The 15,738-nt window shown below is 33.9% G+C and overlaps 1 protein-coding gene across 1 annotated transcript; it reads left to right on the top strand.

Moving 5' to 3' along the window:
* Nucleotides 1–1,637: 1,637 nt before the first annotated feature.
* LOC115709598 (serine/threonine protein phosphatase 2A 57 kDa regulatory subunit B' beta isoform) lies at nucleotides 1,638–5,068 on the top strand. The gene is made up of 2 exons (XM_030637732.2): nucleotides 1,638–3,714; nucleotides 4,513–5,068. The coding sequence occupies exons 1-2, from the start codon at nucleotides 2,530–2,532 to the stop codon at nucleotides 4,825–4,827; spliced, it is 1,500 nt and encodes a 499-aa protein (XP_030493592.1). The 5' UTR covers nucleotides 1,638–2,529; the 3' UTR covers nucleotides 4,828–5,068.
* The last annotated feature ends 10,670 nt before the right edge of the window (nucleotides 5,069–15,738 follow it).

The raw sequence follows: 15,738 nt of genomic DNA, 5'->3' as shown, positions 1-15,738 counted from the left end.
ATAGAGCCCCCATAAAAAGAACATCTTTCCATGGAGAAAGGGGTTTGAAAATCATAACTTGTAAGCTCAATATTTTGAATCAATACAACAAGAGCATTACACTATTTTTACTTGAGTTTTCTTTAGAACTTCCATAATCCTTCATCTCTTATCTTCATATCTCTTTTGATTTTCTAGTCTTAACTTGGTTTATGAGTTTTTACTGTTAACAAAAAATAATAAATAAAAATAAAATAAGTTAAAGAAATTAGTTATTATCCAATCCATATAAAACATGGAATCTTTATGCAACCCTTTTTTTTAGAAAAAAAAAAAAAATAATATCAAAAGATATTTTGTTGGCTAGTTAGCTCTATGTCTTATTTTCATCATAAATATCTCCCCCTCTTTTGTTTCTATTACTATTTAATAACTAATAATTGATAACAAATATTACTCCAAAAGTTAAGTAACATTAATCAAAATAGATGTAACAATTAAATCCTTCAACTGAGTTGCTCTTTTTTTATTTAATCATTTTTCGCTACATAGAAGTTGACCATGACCATGTCCTATAAAAAAATTATGTCTCCTAAACTAAATTCTAAACATGGACTTACATGAAGAGAAGGTTTGTTTTGTTTATATGGGTCCAAACTCCAAACATAACTAAAGAAAATCAATATGTTTCATCCTTATCAATTAGCATTTTAGTCAAAAGATTTAATGGGAAAGTGATTGAGACTAAATATGTTTAGTCATGAATAGTGCAATTTGTAGTGAACCTATACATTGATTGCAACATTAGATGACTCATTTTTATATATAAAGGTATTTTTATATATTTGTATTGATGAATCTTATACCCTCACCTTATCTTCTCCCGACAAATAAAATATCTCCAAAATTCAATCATAATGGATTTCTTGAGAAAAAAGGGTCCATTTTTTTGTACCACTAGATTTTAGTTCCTTCCTACTTAATGTGACAATGAGAGAAAATTTGCCAAGTGGGTATTCTAATAGAATAGAATAGAATAGTATTTTCATTTTGATTTTATGATGAGTTGTGTATAGTTGTATAATATACAAGTTCAAGTTACAAATATTTAATGGGTCCACTTAATCCTTAATTAATTATCTAAATTGTTCAGGGTCAAGTTAATCAATCACACCATGTTGCTCTTCTGACATATTAGAAATTGTCTAATAATTTTTGGAGTACTAGTGCTTTGACATTAGTTGGAAAAGGGTTAAAAATAAGTATCAACGGGTGTTATAATATAACATCAGTTTTGCTATTGTCTTGTTTTTTTCCTTGTACTTATTTTCATTCAATTTTTATTAACTTGTTTGAACACTCAACTAAATAATTGGTTATGTTGAAATTACTATTTTTTTATCTAAAGAAAAATATGAAAAGTATAGACCTTAAGGATTGATAATAATATGTATGTTTATTGTATAATCCAATATTAACTTAATATAAATAAGGTAATGTAAAGAAAATTAGTTGGGTCCACACTCCACTCCAACAATCCAAGGTCTACCTAAATTAAATATTAGACATAGACAATGAAAAGAAAATTCTATAATGAGTACTATAGCCGATCTGCTAAAATAAATATCAAGCTATTAAGACGAAACCCAGATATTTTATTTCTTAAATATTTATTGATTCAATTTTAATTATTTTTATAAATGGATTTTACAAATTGTTTGAAACGTTATTAATCTATAACATGTTTTTAGACAAATTTAATACTTTTTAAAAAAGAAAAATCATAACACATTGAAACCAATATATTGTCTTAAATTACCTAAGTCCGTTTGTGAAAACTTTCTTCTAATAATTATAGTTTATTTGAATGGCTCTTAAAATGGAACAAATACAATTACTATAGAAATAATAATTTTACATGAATTAAAATTAAAGTATATGAATATGCTGTCGAAATAAATATATGAAAAAAATTGTAAAATAGAAATATGTTTTTTTTTTTTTCCTTTTGAAAAGGAAATATATAATTAATATTCAAATGTTAAATTCAAATTAAATAGAAGAGTGGAAGGAAAAGGAGTTTTATGCAATCATTTGATTTTTATTTTATTTGAAATTAATTATAAATTTTTATAAGTGTCTATCCTTTCTGTTCCCTTTACCCTCCATTTTCGTTCTACTTCACTTTCCCTATCTTTCGTCGGATTTGATCGCCGGAACTGTTATCGTCTGATCAGTTCGCCGGCATTCCGGCGATCAGACTCTGATGACTCTCTGTGCGGACTCACTCACTGTCAAATTTCTTGGCAATTCGAATTTGAATACAGTACCTATCTTCTACAGAACAAGATCTCGGTTCTCAGATCTACTTTCGATTTCGATTTTCAGTATCTGATACTGAAATTAGCGATGTTAGCTATGTCATTCGCACTCTGGAGCTAACAATTACTAGTTTGGCTTGACTCTAATTTGATCTGTAGCTCTCGTAACTTCGACTCCTAGGTTTTTAGTGTTACGTTTTAGGGTTTGTGGTATAAAGGAGGAGAAGAAATGTTCAGGAAAATTATTAAGGGAGGGCATCGGAAGCCATCCAAGTCAGAATCCAATGATGCTTCAATGTACGGATATGGACCGCCAACGGGTCCGAATCGCACATCTGGATCGGTCACTACGATGAATGTGATTGTGAACCACTCGTCTAGGGCTGGGCCTACCCAACCAGGTCCTAATTCGGTTGGGGCTGCAGGAGCAGTAGTGGTTGTTGCGCCTCCGGGAACGGTGGAGCCTCTTGCCTTGTTCCGGGATGTTCCAGTGTCTGATCGCCATAGCTTGTTTATACGAAAGTTACAGGTATGTTGTTTTCAATTCGATTTTTCGGATACTCTGAAATCGGTTAGAGAGAAGGAGATCAAGCGTCAGAGTCTTATGGATTTGGTTGACTTTATACAATCCGGGTCGGGTAAGATCACCGAGAGTTGTCAAGAAGAGATGATTAGAATGGTCTCGGTCAACATTTTCCGGTGCTTGCCTCCGGCATCACACGAAAATACGGGTCAAGAGGGTGTTGAGCCCGACGAGGATGAGCCCTATTTAGATCCATCATGGCCACATTTGCAGCTCGTGTACGAGTTGCTTCTTAGATATGTTGTGTCTTCTGATACTGATACAAAGGTTGCCAAGAAGTATATTGACCATTCATTTGTGCTAAAGCTACTTGATTTGTTTGATTCTGAGGATCCAAGAGAGCGTGAATACTTGAAGATGATTCTTCATCGAATATATGGCAAGTTTATGGTTCATCGACCCTTTATTAGGAAGGCTATTAATAACATTTTCTATCGGTTTATATACGAGACAGAGAGGCACAGTGGAATTGCCGAGCTGTTGGAGATTCTTGGAAGTATTATTAATGGGTTTGCATTGCCAATGAAAGAGGAGCATAAGTTGTTTCTGGTTCGAGCTCTTATACCACTTCATAAGCCTAAGCCGATTGCTATATATCATCAGCAGCTCTCTTACTGCATTACCCAGTTCGTGGAAAAGGATTTCAAGCTTGCGGATACTGTCATAAGGGGTCTGTTGAAGTATTGGCCAGTGACTAATTGTCAGAAAGAAGTTCTTTTTCTTGGAGAACTTGAAGAAGTGCTTGAGGCTACACAATCCGCAGAATTTCAGCGTTGTATGGTTCCCCTTTTCCGACAGATTGCCCGTTGCCTAACAAGCTTTCATTTTCAGGTTTGAGACATTCCCCTCAAAAAAAGAAAAAATCAATCTCATTCTATCTTTGCTAAGCATTGAGATTTATTTTCCCAAATTAGAAACTATGCATGGGATACGGTTCCATTTTGTTAAATTAGCAAAATTTTTATGATTTCCTATGAATTGGTTCACATAACCAATTTATGAGAGACAAGGGGCTTTTGGTAGTTCTTTGTGTGTTTGCTTAATTGGTTTATGTTTCTTTCCTTGTGGCGATTTTCTTGGTGTGTTGTGTGTTTTTGTTTCTTCAATTGATGTCTTTCACTGGAACCCTTTGTTTTTGTTTCTTTTCGGTTTTAAAGTTATTCTAACCGACCTTTTACGTTACTGCTAATGCAGTTCTCATGTGGGTGATACTCAGCCAAATGGGATACTGTAATTTTGTATCAATGGGAAAGTGGGAAACAACAACCTTGGTTTAGATTTTACTTAATTCTTTTTTCGTTTTAAAACAGGAATAGTGGACCATATATATGCCCATAACATTATAATATTCAAATTGAAGGAAATCTCTTTGTTTGATTTCATTTTGGTTGGCTTTGTTGGTATGAACTTGACATATTTCTTTCAAATTGTCAGTTAGCTTCTTGGCGCTAATTCAGTAGTGTTGACATATGAATAAGTTATTTGATAGAAGCTTTATCTATAAATATTCTCTTGGCTATGAAAATTGTTGTGCATCATAACAACAGCTATGTGTACATATATATCTGTCTGTCGATGCTCATGTTTGTTTATTCCTGTCTGAAACCAATTTCGGTGCATGCATTCCAGGTGGCCGAACGAGCCCTGTTCTTATGGAATAATGAGCATATTGTGAGCTTAATTGGTCAGAATCGACATATTATATTGCCAATTATTTTCGAGGCATTAGAGAAGAATATCCAGAGTCACTGGAACCAAGCTGTTCACGGGCTGACTGTGAATGTTAAGAAAATGTTTATGGAAATGGATATGGAGCTGTTTGAAGAGTGTCAAATAAAGCATGCTGAGAAAGAAGCCAAGGCCAGAGAAATGCAAGAGCAAAGGGAGACGACGTGGAAGAAATTAGCTGACGTGGCAGAACAAAAAACGGAAGATGATATGTAGTTTTTTACAGTTTGACTCCAAATTTACTTTGGTGGGTATTCTTTTTTTTTTTTTTTGTATCTCCTCCACTCCGAACAATTGAAAAATTCGGAGTAAGCAGCCATAAAATGTAATTTATAATGTACGAAAATTTGTTAGAAACAAGCTGCAGATTAAGAATGATTTTGTGAAAAATAATATTTTTTGTATTTTTCAACTCTTTTTTGACTCCAGTGGAAAGGAAATCAATCTTACATTTTAACAATAGGTGTATGATTAGAATGTCTTGTTTGTCATTATGTGTGCTATTTAAAGTTTGAAAACGGACTTGATACTACGTGTTTGTTTAAATTTCAATACTTTAGATTCATTTTTAGTAAGGTTGAAATCTGAATATCTGATGAACTAAAGCAACACAATTCCAGAAATATGAACAAGTAATTTTACTAGGTTTAATCGAGTTTTTAGTGTAACATGTTGAACAAGATGGCACGATATAGGTTAGGTGATGCCCATGAGATGCTCAAGTGGTGGTCAAGTAGTGGCGCATGCTGGTGGAATGTTGATACCTAGTTTGTACAACAATGATATTTTTATAAATATCTTTATTATTATTCGGATCGGGATAGGACTTGGTATTCGCCATTTATTTGAGTTTAGGAATACAATGGAGAAATCATATTTGAAGAACTTAGAGAATTGGTATATGTTGATGACCATTTGTCTACAGAGCAAAAATCATATATGTTCCTCATAGCATGCTAAAAACCTATAATGCTCCTTAAGGTGGGAGAACCTAGTATTAGCTCTCCACACCCCATGCCACCTTGGTGATAAGTGAGGTACTACTAGTTAGTGGGGATAGTATGGCGAGCATATGAGGACCATGAGAGGACTCATATGTCTTCATGAGCTAGAGTACTCATGGACATTATTGGGCCAACCCAGTAGTGCTTCTAGAGATATCGCCAAAGGTTAGTTGGTACGTTTCCATTAGCTTGTCGGTCTGCCGCTTGCATGGAATGTGGCCTAAATCTTTAGGGGACATTGTGGTGCACCTTGGCCACGAGTCTCTACACGAGATGACACAGATAGTAATTCGTGGTCATATGTGCATGGAACGGATGTACCATACGAGAGAGAGAGAGAGAGAGAGAGAGAGATTTAATGTATGCTACTAGTCTAGTGACTTATCTTGAGGGCCTGTCGACATGCATGGAAGCATGATGCCTTGAGGATCAAGGTACTTGTTTAGTTTTGGTGTGTGAATCATGAGAGAAACACTACAACAAATGGGTTGTTCAAAGTAAATACATGCACAATTGCTGTGACCCATAGATAGATAATATGCATGAGTTTAGACTGAGATCAAGATTGAGCTAGTTTGTGGCATGTTATGGACATGCATCATGTATACGAGAACACTAGTGTTGTACCGGACAATATAAGTAGAATGGTTTAGAGAGCATATGCCGATGGAAGATAGCGAATTAGGATGACTTCTGCTAACCCCGAAAATTAGCACTGCCAACTCTCGAGATTAGTCGACTAATAATCGAAGGGCTAAGAAAAGTGCATTCGACAAGCTTACTCACTCGACACACATTTCTCGAAGTTACCGTCGATACTTGCGGGTCTCAGAATGCGTCCAAGCAACTCGATGACCGACCCCGTGGTAATCTACAAACAAAAAGTGGCAAAAGGAGAGGATGTGAGTAAGTGCAGTGAAGGATGGGGACCAAGTTGTAGATGCAAGTATGAGTGTGTGTGTGTGTGTGTGTGTGTGTGTGTGTGTGTGTGTGTTGTCGCATGTGTGTGCCAGAGGAGGGCTCGCATTCGAGTCGTGGTGTGTGTGTGAGTGTGTGTTGTGTGCGAGAGGGGGTTCGCATGCGAGCCGTGGTGTGTGTGTGTGTGTGTGTGTGTGAGTGTGTGCATGTGTGTGTTGTGTGCGAGAGGGGGCTCGCATGCGAGCCATGGTGTGTGTGTGTGTGTGTGTGTGTGTGTGTGTGTGTGTGTTGTGTTTGTGGGGGGCTCACATGCGAGTCATGCATTCATGCATGCGGGTGTGTGTTATGTTGCATTGGGTGAATAGTGTAGTGTATGTATTTTGTGGATCTAAGGTGAAATTCAAATATGCGTTGAAGAGAATATCGTTGGAGGAGGAATTAAAGGACGAGGCGTGCAAGAGAAAAGTGTACCACCACGTCTCCTGGAAGCTTTGAGAGTAAGGAGGTACAACTAGTTGAGTGAATGCACCTGTAAGGTCTGAGGACCCGACCAAGGGTTCACTGCATCCATCACCTATGTGATCGGGAACCACCTGACACTAGACAAAGGCATGAGGTGCAAGACCACCTTTTGCACCTGCAGTTTGCAGCCTGAAAATGACAACTTGTCAATTTGGGACAACTATGTAACTCAGGCCATTAGAGCCAATAAATGTCCCATTCTCAAGTGCGAGAGAGAGGGTTATAAAATCAATGGTGTAACTTAGACATTAAATGAAATAGAAAGAAATCTCTTATCCATAAAAAGTTGCATTTCCTTTCATCTTCATCATCATCTTATTTTTGAGGTTTGCTTAGATTTTCTGGCCACGAAGTTAGTTGACGAGTTCTCATTGTCAAAATTTTGGCACCGTCTGTGGGAACGACAAACTCAAGTCAAGTTGTTTTTTTGCACACAATCATTACAAAATGACCAGATGCTCTCGTCGTCATCAGTACATGGAGATTCACCTTGATGGAAACCAGTTGATCGCGTCGGAGCGAGACCCATCAACACCCACCATCAGAAAAGGGAATGTGAACATTAGAAGGCCTCAAATAGAAGGAGAAGGCACGAACGAGCCAGGGTCTTAGGCAAGGCAAGGAGGCAATCGCCATGTGGGGATCCCAGTGGACGAGTAATGTAGTGGAGCAATTTCCTCCATCACGACCAAAAGGGACGGTGGGGCACAAGGGCAAAAAGTTCTATCGCCCGTAAGGCATTCTCCATCACCAACGCCAAAAGACCCTAGAGCCTCGCACCATAAATCGAGGGAATGTCGAAAAGAAAATCAGAGGCTAGATGGAGGACACCAACAAAAAGTACCCGGCTAAGTCCCCGAAGTGTTAAGAGACATTAAAACTGTCATAGGAGGACCTTGCATAGGAGGGGACACTCGTAATGGGAGAGAAAAATATGCTCAAGAGGCCAGGCAGGAAACTCAAGTCTGGAGCATAGAATAAAGTCCTCTAAAGAATTTCAAGGGAGAAATAACTCAGTCACCTTTACGAAGGAAGATGCAAGAGGAGTGCACTTCTCGCACAATGACCCACTGGTGCTTATAGTTCAGAGGGCTAACACCATGGTGCACTGAATGTTGATTGATAATAGGAGTTTAGTGGATATCCTCTACTTCATAGCCCTAAAGAAGATGGGACTAGGGCTTAAGGATTTGAAATCCTATGCCTCACTGATATATGGGTTCACAGGGGACAATAGAGTTAGCCCTCACAGTTTGGGAGTGACCTCAACATTTCACGGTGATGGCTACCTTTTTGGTGGCGGATTGTCCGGTAGCTTACAATGCCATGTTTGGAAGATTGTCGCTCAACCAGTTGAAAGCGTTCACTTCAGTATATCATCTGGCTATGAAATTCCCAACCCGAAGGAATTGCCACCTTGAAGGGAGAACAGAAGGAAGCTATAGAATGCTACAACATGTCACTCAAGATCGCCACTAAACCTCGAGAACCAATGACAATGACGGTCCATGGGGGACTCAACCAAGTCGGGGAAACTTCATCAAAACTAGACCCCCAAGTTTGTGAGGAAGTTCTAGTGGAGTCAATGGAAGAATTGGAAGAAATAGTAATTTTGGAGAACCCGTTCAAGATCCTTAAGATTGGAAAAGGACTCCTCGAAGCTCTTAAGAGGGAGTTGAGACAAAATTTGGAAAATAATGTAAACGTGCTCACTTGGAGCCATGAGGACATGGAAGGAGTAGACCCGACCTTAATGTGCCACCATCTCAATATAGACCCAAATGCAAGGCTAGTAAGGCAAAAGTAGCGGGCTCTAAATTCTGAGAAGTATGCGGCCTTGAAAGGAGAAGTGGACCGACTTGACATGATCAATTTCATCCGATAAGCATTTTACTCGGGTATGGGTGTCAAAACCTGTGTTGGTTTCCAAGCCCAATGGGAAGTGGAAAGTCTGCATTGACTTCACTCATTTTAATAAGGCTTGCCCAAAAGATAGCTTTCTGCTACCGCACATAGATCAACTAGTGGATGCAATAATGTTGTTGGAATATATTTTACCAGGACCTAGATTTACTAACAAGTATGTTTTTAACATCCTAAATATGAACTTCTAAAACGATGAAAATTAAACACATATAAATTATGAGAAACCTTACATTGGTTGTAGCGGAATTACATGACTCCTTCTGCTCAGATCTCTAACCCTTGTTCCTTTCTTACGCAGAGTATTATCAAGATCTGAGCTCGAAACTCCTTTAGTTGTTTAGATTCTTCGCAGTCTTACATACTATGATTGAGGACTAACTTGTTATGGGTGGGCATGCACTCAATCACTAAGGCTTGAAATTATTTTATGAAGAAGACTATAGGATTTCGAATATTGAAGAAGAGAAAAGAAGAAGAAGAAGTCTCAAACTCTCTAGTTGTATGACAAGATGAAAACTAGGTCAAGAGTCATTAGTTGGATTATGAGACCATTCTTTTCTTTTTGTACTAATTCAGTTAGGGTTAGGATTGAATTATTTGGAATAAAACATGATAAAATAATAGCAAAAATATGACTTAGTGGCCGGCCAAGAAGAGGGCCTATCACTAGTTAGATTTTTGCCATTTTTCTTAATAATTTATCTATTTTTCACAAATACCATATTTTGCAATTTCAATCCTATAAATGCCAAAACTATTTATTTAATAATTAAAATTAATTATCAAACAAAATTATCATTTATACTATTTATTAATTAGACTCCACAAAATCTCTTAATTAACAAATAAACCCTAAAATCCTACTTCTTCACAATCAAGCCATATCTTAGTGAAAATTCATAAACTAGACGTAGTCTAATTTTAGAATTATAATTGATTAATTTAGATCAATTAACTGAGACTTACAAGAAGTTTGTCTCAACTAGTATGGGGACCATGGGCCTATATAACTGAGCTTCCAATAAGCAGATCTAGAATTTATCAAGTAAATTCCCTAACTTATTAATTCCTCCTTGCACCACTATAGATTTGGAATTGCACTCTCAATTATATAGAACGCTCTGTATGTTCCACGATATAGATCCGCTATGAGTTATCTACTTGTTATAATCCTAATAATCAATGATCCTATATAGATGATTGACATTGAGTAGGGACAAATTTATCGTTACACCATTCAATGTATTTTATCCTTAAAACACTTAGCTACCTATAAATGACATTTCAGTGAACTAATATAATCACTAAAATAAGCGCTCTATCATTTATCTCTATTAAGCCAAGCTCGAAGAAAATTATCGTTTTACTTCTATGTCCGGAGAGAAGCTATATATTCTGTATCTATGATCAGCGCTCCCACTCAATTGAAATACCATGTCCTTAATCTATATGTCACGAGAAGAACCATTGGTCGACTTTAATGAACAGATTGAAGAACACAAATAATACAACTGAACTATAACCTAACCATCTCAGGATTGAGATCATTTGATTTAAGATCAACTAAGTGATATTGAATTGAATAAATATTACAGTAAGTTTGTTATATCTAATCCAAGTTCAATATCGGTCCATTTCGATGCATACTCCATACATCTAACCTAAACTTGCTTTAATCAATGCCCTGGAAAGGACATAACACTTATCCAAGGTGCAAGTAAACTACATTGTAGATTATCCTATCAGGTAATCATAGGAATACATGTAATCATACAATCTTGATTACTTTCCACTGTGTTGACAAAACAATAAACAAGAATATCAGTGTGATAAGGATTTGGATGAATTTATAAATCAAATAAAAAAATAAATGATCACATGAACCAAATAACACATTAAACAAGTAATGAAATTATATATGTTTCTTTATTGATAATTGAATAGAAAATATTACATTGAAATAGAATTTTATTAAGGGCACAAAGCCCAACATAGTGGGGCAAGAATTTCTCTACTTTATGGAAGCGTACTTGGGGTACAACTAAATACCCATGAATCCCGCAGATGAGGAGCACACCTCGTTAATTACGGATCAATTCTTGTATTGCTATCAGGTCATGCCTTTCGATCTCAAAAATGCGTGGGCGACGTACCAAAAACTTGTCAACAAGATGTTTTTCAACCAAATCGGTCGCAACATGGAGGTCTACATCAACGACATGTTGGTAAGAACTAAGAAAGCAGGAGATTTGATCAAAGATTTGGACGAAATGTTCGCCACTCTCTGCAAGTATTGAATGAAGTTAAATCTGTTGAAATATGTATTTAGTGTTGGGTTTTATGCCCTAAATAAAACTCTTTACAATTTGATTAGTTATCAATATAAGAAATTTGAAGTGATTTATGTTTGCATGAATTTTACATGCTAATGGTTTAATATGTATATTACATTTACACACAAAATCAGTTAAATCCAGATCATATGTTTATTCACAATTACAGTATCGTCAACACAGTGGAATGTGATTGTGATCATATGAATCAAAAGACTAAGTCCCTGTTTCATGAGTGTTTTGGATTTACACTAATGTGATAATCAGCAATGATGTGTACTTACACTTGGAGTAAGTGTTATGTTCTTTCCAGGACATTAGTAAAGTATACTAGTTTCGAATGTATGGAGTATACATTGGACTGGACCGATATTGCAACTTAGTTAAGATATTACAAACTTACCGTTATATCTTTCCAAGTCAATATCAGTAGTTGATCTTAAGATTAAAAGAATCTAAATCCTGATATGCTTAGGCTCAACTCAGGAGTACTATTCATGTTCTTTGATTTATTAGTTAAGCCTACTTTTGGGTCAGGGTGATACGTATATTTTGGGAACATTATAGTATGATAGAGTGGGAGTGCAGAACATAAATATGGAATCTATAGCTTCTCCTGGTGTATAGAAGTCAAGTGATGATTCCCTTCGAGCTTAGAAAATAGAAGTAAATGGATGAGCTCTTGTTTAAGTGACTAATTCTTAGATCACTCAACACTATCTACAGGTAGCTAAGTGTTTTAAGGGGCAAAATACATTGAGGGGTGAGAACGGTAAAATTATCCCATCTCGATGTAAATAATCTATATAGAGGATCTTTGATCACAATAAGATTATAATAATGGTTAAATGAGATAGCATATCTATATCGTGGAACATATAATATGCTGTGTATAAGTCTGAGAGTGCAATTCTAAGTTCTAAGAGTGGATTCAACGAAGAATTAATAAGTAGGAATTTACTTAGTAAATTCGGTTCACTTATTGGAAGCTCAGCATATATATCCATGGTCCCCATTCTAGTTGAGAACATACTTCTTGTAAGACTCAATAATTGATTCGCGATTAATCAATTATAATTCTAAAGTTAGACTATGTCTAATTTGTGAATTTTCACTAAGCAAGGGCGAAATTGTAAAGAAAAGAGATTCTAGGTTTATTTATTTATTAATGGACTTTATATGTCTAGTTAATAATTAAATTAAATGACAAGATTATTTAATAATCTATTTAGTTATTAAATAATTAGTTTTGGCATTTAAATGGTTAGAATTGGAAAATTAGCGTTTTTGAGAAAATAGAAATAAAATTTGTGAAAACTGTAAAATCAAGTGGGGCCCATTCTATACACCTTGGCCGGCAACTTTATGTGGAATTTTAAATTGATATTTTCATTATTTTAATACCAAATAATTCCTAACCTAAACCTAGTAGTTTCCTATAAATAGAAAGTAATGGCTCAGTCAAAATTACACTTTCATTAGTTTTCTGTCAGAAAATTTTCTCTTCAGAAAAACTGAGCCTTCCCTTTTCTATACCTCGGCCGAAACCCCTCTCTCTCTTTTCTTCTTCTAAATTTCGAACCTTAGTGATAGAGTAAGTGCCCACACACAGCAAGTGGTAACTCAATCATAGATTGGAAGACTGTGAAGGATCAAACACAAAGAGAAGGACATTCGGGCTCAGATCTTGATAATACTCTGCGACAGAAATGATACAAGGGTTAGAGATCTGAGTGAAAGGAGACATTAATTCTGCTGCATCAATGTAAGGTTTTCTTAACTTTATATGTGTTTATTTTATCGTTTTAGAAAGTTCATATTTAGGGTGTTAAACAACATACTTGTGAGTAGATCTAAGATCCTGGTAAAATAAATTTCCAACAACTGGCCTCAGAGCCATGGTAATTTATTTTCTTGCAAGAAATTTGGACTTTTAAAACGATTGTTTGATGTTTTGGATGGTTTCATGTTGTATTGAGTGTTATATGATGATTGATTGATGTTTGTGAATTTTCGTAAAACATAATTGAATATCTGTTTCTGGAATTATTTTTATTGGATAGTATGGAAAAAAATTAAGCAAGTTACTTTTTTACAGAACTCAATTTCGATTTAATTTGAATTAGTTATGATTTTTTGAAGATTCGAAAAAAGATAGGGATGCTGCACTCACCCACGCACGCGGACAGAGTGCATTCAGACAAGCAGCTCGCCCAGCGCCGAGGTTTCTCGGCAGGCACTCCCCAATGCGCGCGTGGACGGGTATGCACATCATACCGTCCGTACAGCTCGCAATTTTTTCGTTTTTCTTCGTTTTTTCATGCTTTTTCATGGATTTAACTTCCGATTTTTTTGTGTAGTTTTGTATTTAGACATTTACTATTCCTATTTCAATTCTAATTATCATAATTAAATTTTTTAATATTTTTTTAATTTAATTCATGATATTAGTGCAATTTGAATTTGAAAATAGTAAATATCTATCTTTTTTGCTTAATTATCTATCTTATTTTTAAATTGATTATATCTTATCTTATTTTTAAATTTAAGGTGAGATATTAAATTTTTTAAAATTATTTGACCTTATTTAAATTTAAAATAAGATAACTATAATCATGATATTTTAAATAGATGTAAGATATTTTGCTAACTTTTAAATTTTGTTATTTTATTTATTTAAATTAAATTTAAAATCTGAAAAAGATATTTATTTATCCTTTTTAATTTTTTTTATTTAATTTTTATTTATAAAATAACATTTAATTTTTAGAAGTAGTTAGCAAATTTTGAAATGATATTTAGGTTAGTTGAAACCTAATTTTTCAAAATTGTAGGTTTAATTTTAAATATTTTATTTATTTATTTATTTATTTATTTATTTTATTTTCGAAATTTAATTATTTAAAATTAAATAAATCCTACATCCAACTATCCAGCTAACCTTGTTGCAGGAGTATGTGGTTTTAGCTTGTTTGTAAGTTTTCAAAACCTATTATTACTTGATTGCAAATAGCCATGGCTAACTTGTTGACAGATCCAATGATCTGATTTTAACTCATGGCTCCCTTGGTCAAGTAAATAATTTGTACCAGGTATATTTTACAATCTTTTTTCATTTGTGTATGACCTAGCAACATGATAGGATCCATCCAAATGTGTGTCTGTGTGAGCCTATATGTTTATTTTATTATATATATAGATGCATATAGGTTGTTGCTAAATAAAATGTCACACCATGATAGATGTTATTTAGGTCCATTTAGTTTTTGGACCTATTCAATTAATAACAGTTATTTATTTTAAGGTTAAATTCCTCTCTTTTGGGCCTTGTGTGAGAGTTGGGAGCCATAGAAGTGGGTACGACATACTGAACCCAGCACCCCCTCACATGAACTACCCCAATTGTGAAGGCTCATTTGCCTGATTTGAATAACTGCACTAGGTTAATTATATTAGTTTGACCTAATAAAATTGAATTAGCAACATAATTAACTTTTAAAATATATGAAAATTTATTTTCATTTTAATATTTTAAAGTTAATTTTAAGAAAAACACTTTTAGTTTTAGATATTATTTCTAGACAAACTATTTGTATTTTTCTTGTATTTAATTAAATAAAGAATTTCAACTAACTAGATTCTTTCTGGAACTTATTTAATTAAATATTCCTATTTAAGTTATAAATATATTAACTGATTTTTCATATCTAACTTAAATTTGAATATTTTATTTAAATTTAAAATTAAGTTGAGGAATCCTAGGCATTAGTTATTAAAGATTCTTAAGATATTTTTTTTTAAGTTAGTTTTAAACTTAAAATGGAATATTTTTCAAATTAAGTGGTTACAACTTAATTTTTTTTTTTTGATATTTAATTAAATTTAAATTTGAAAATATTTAAGTTCTAGATTTTTTTCTATACAACTTAAATTAGATATTTTTCAAATTCTTTTGAAAAGATACTTAGTCAAATAAGATATTTTCTAGATAGTTATTTCTAGACTGCTTATTATTTCTAATATTAAATAGGAAAATATTATACATTGTGAAATTAATTATTTAAATAATTAATTTTGGTACAATTTTATTTAAGTATATTTTTCCTAGTATTAAACTAGAAATTAATAATTAAGCTTTCTCTACACTTAATTATTTATTTCTTGAATTTAATACATTTAATTAAATTGAAAAAATTCAAATATCTAAGTTGATTTTCATCGTGATACTTAAATATTTATTTTTCATGACACTTAATTAAATAGAAAATTATTTTTAGGTTGAAATTTATTTTTTCAACTTAAATTTAAATAATTTTCAAAATATATTTTTCTTTATTTTATTAATCAATTTCGAAAATTGCATTTTAATTATGCAATAATTTTTGAATTTTTTCTTGAAAAATAGATTAAGTTATAAATTAATT

This window comes from Cannabis sativa, chromosome 3 (assembly GCF_029168945.1).
Source record: "Cannabis sativa cultivar Pink pepper isolate KNU-18-1 chromosome 3, ASM2916894v1, whole genome shotgun sequence".
Lineage (NCBI taxonomy): Eukaryota > Viridiplantae > Streptophyta > Magnoliopsida > Rosales > Cannabaceae > Cannabis > Cannabis sativa.
Note: the sequence above shows the minus strand (reverse complement) of the source record. Positions and strands in the feature narration are given on the sequence as shown.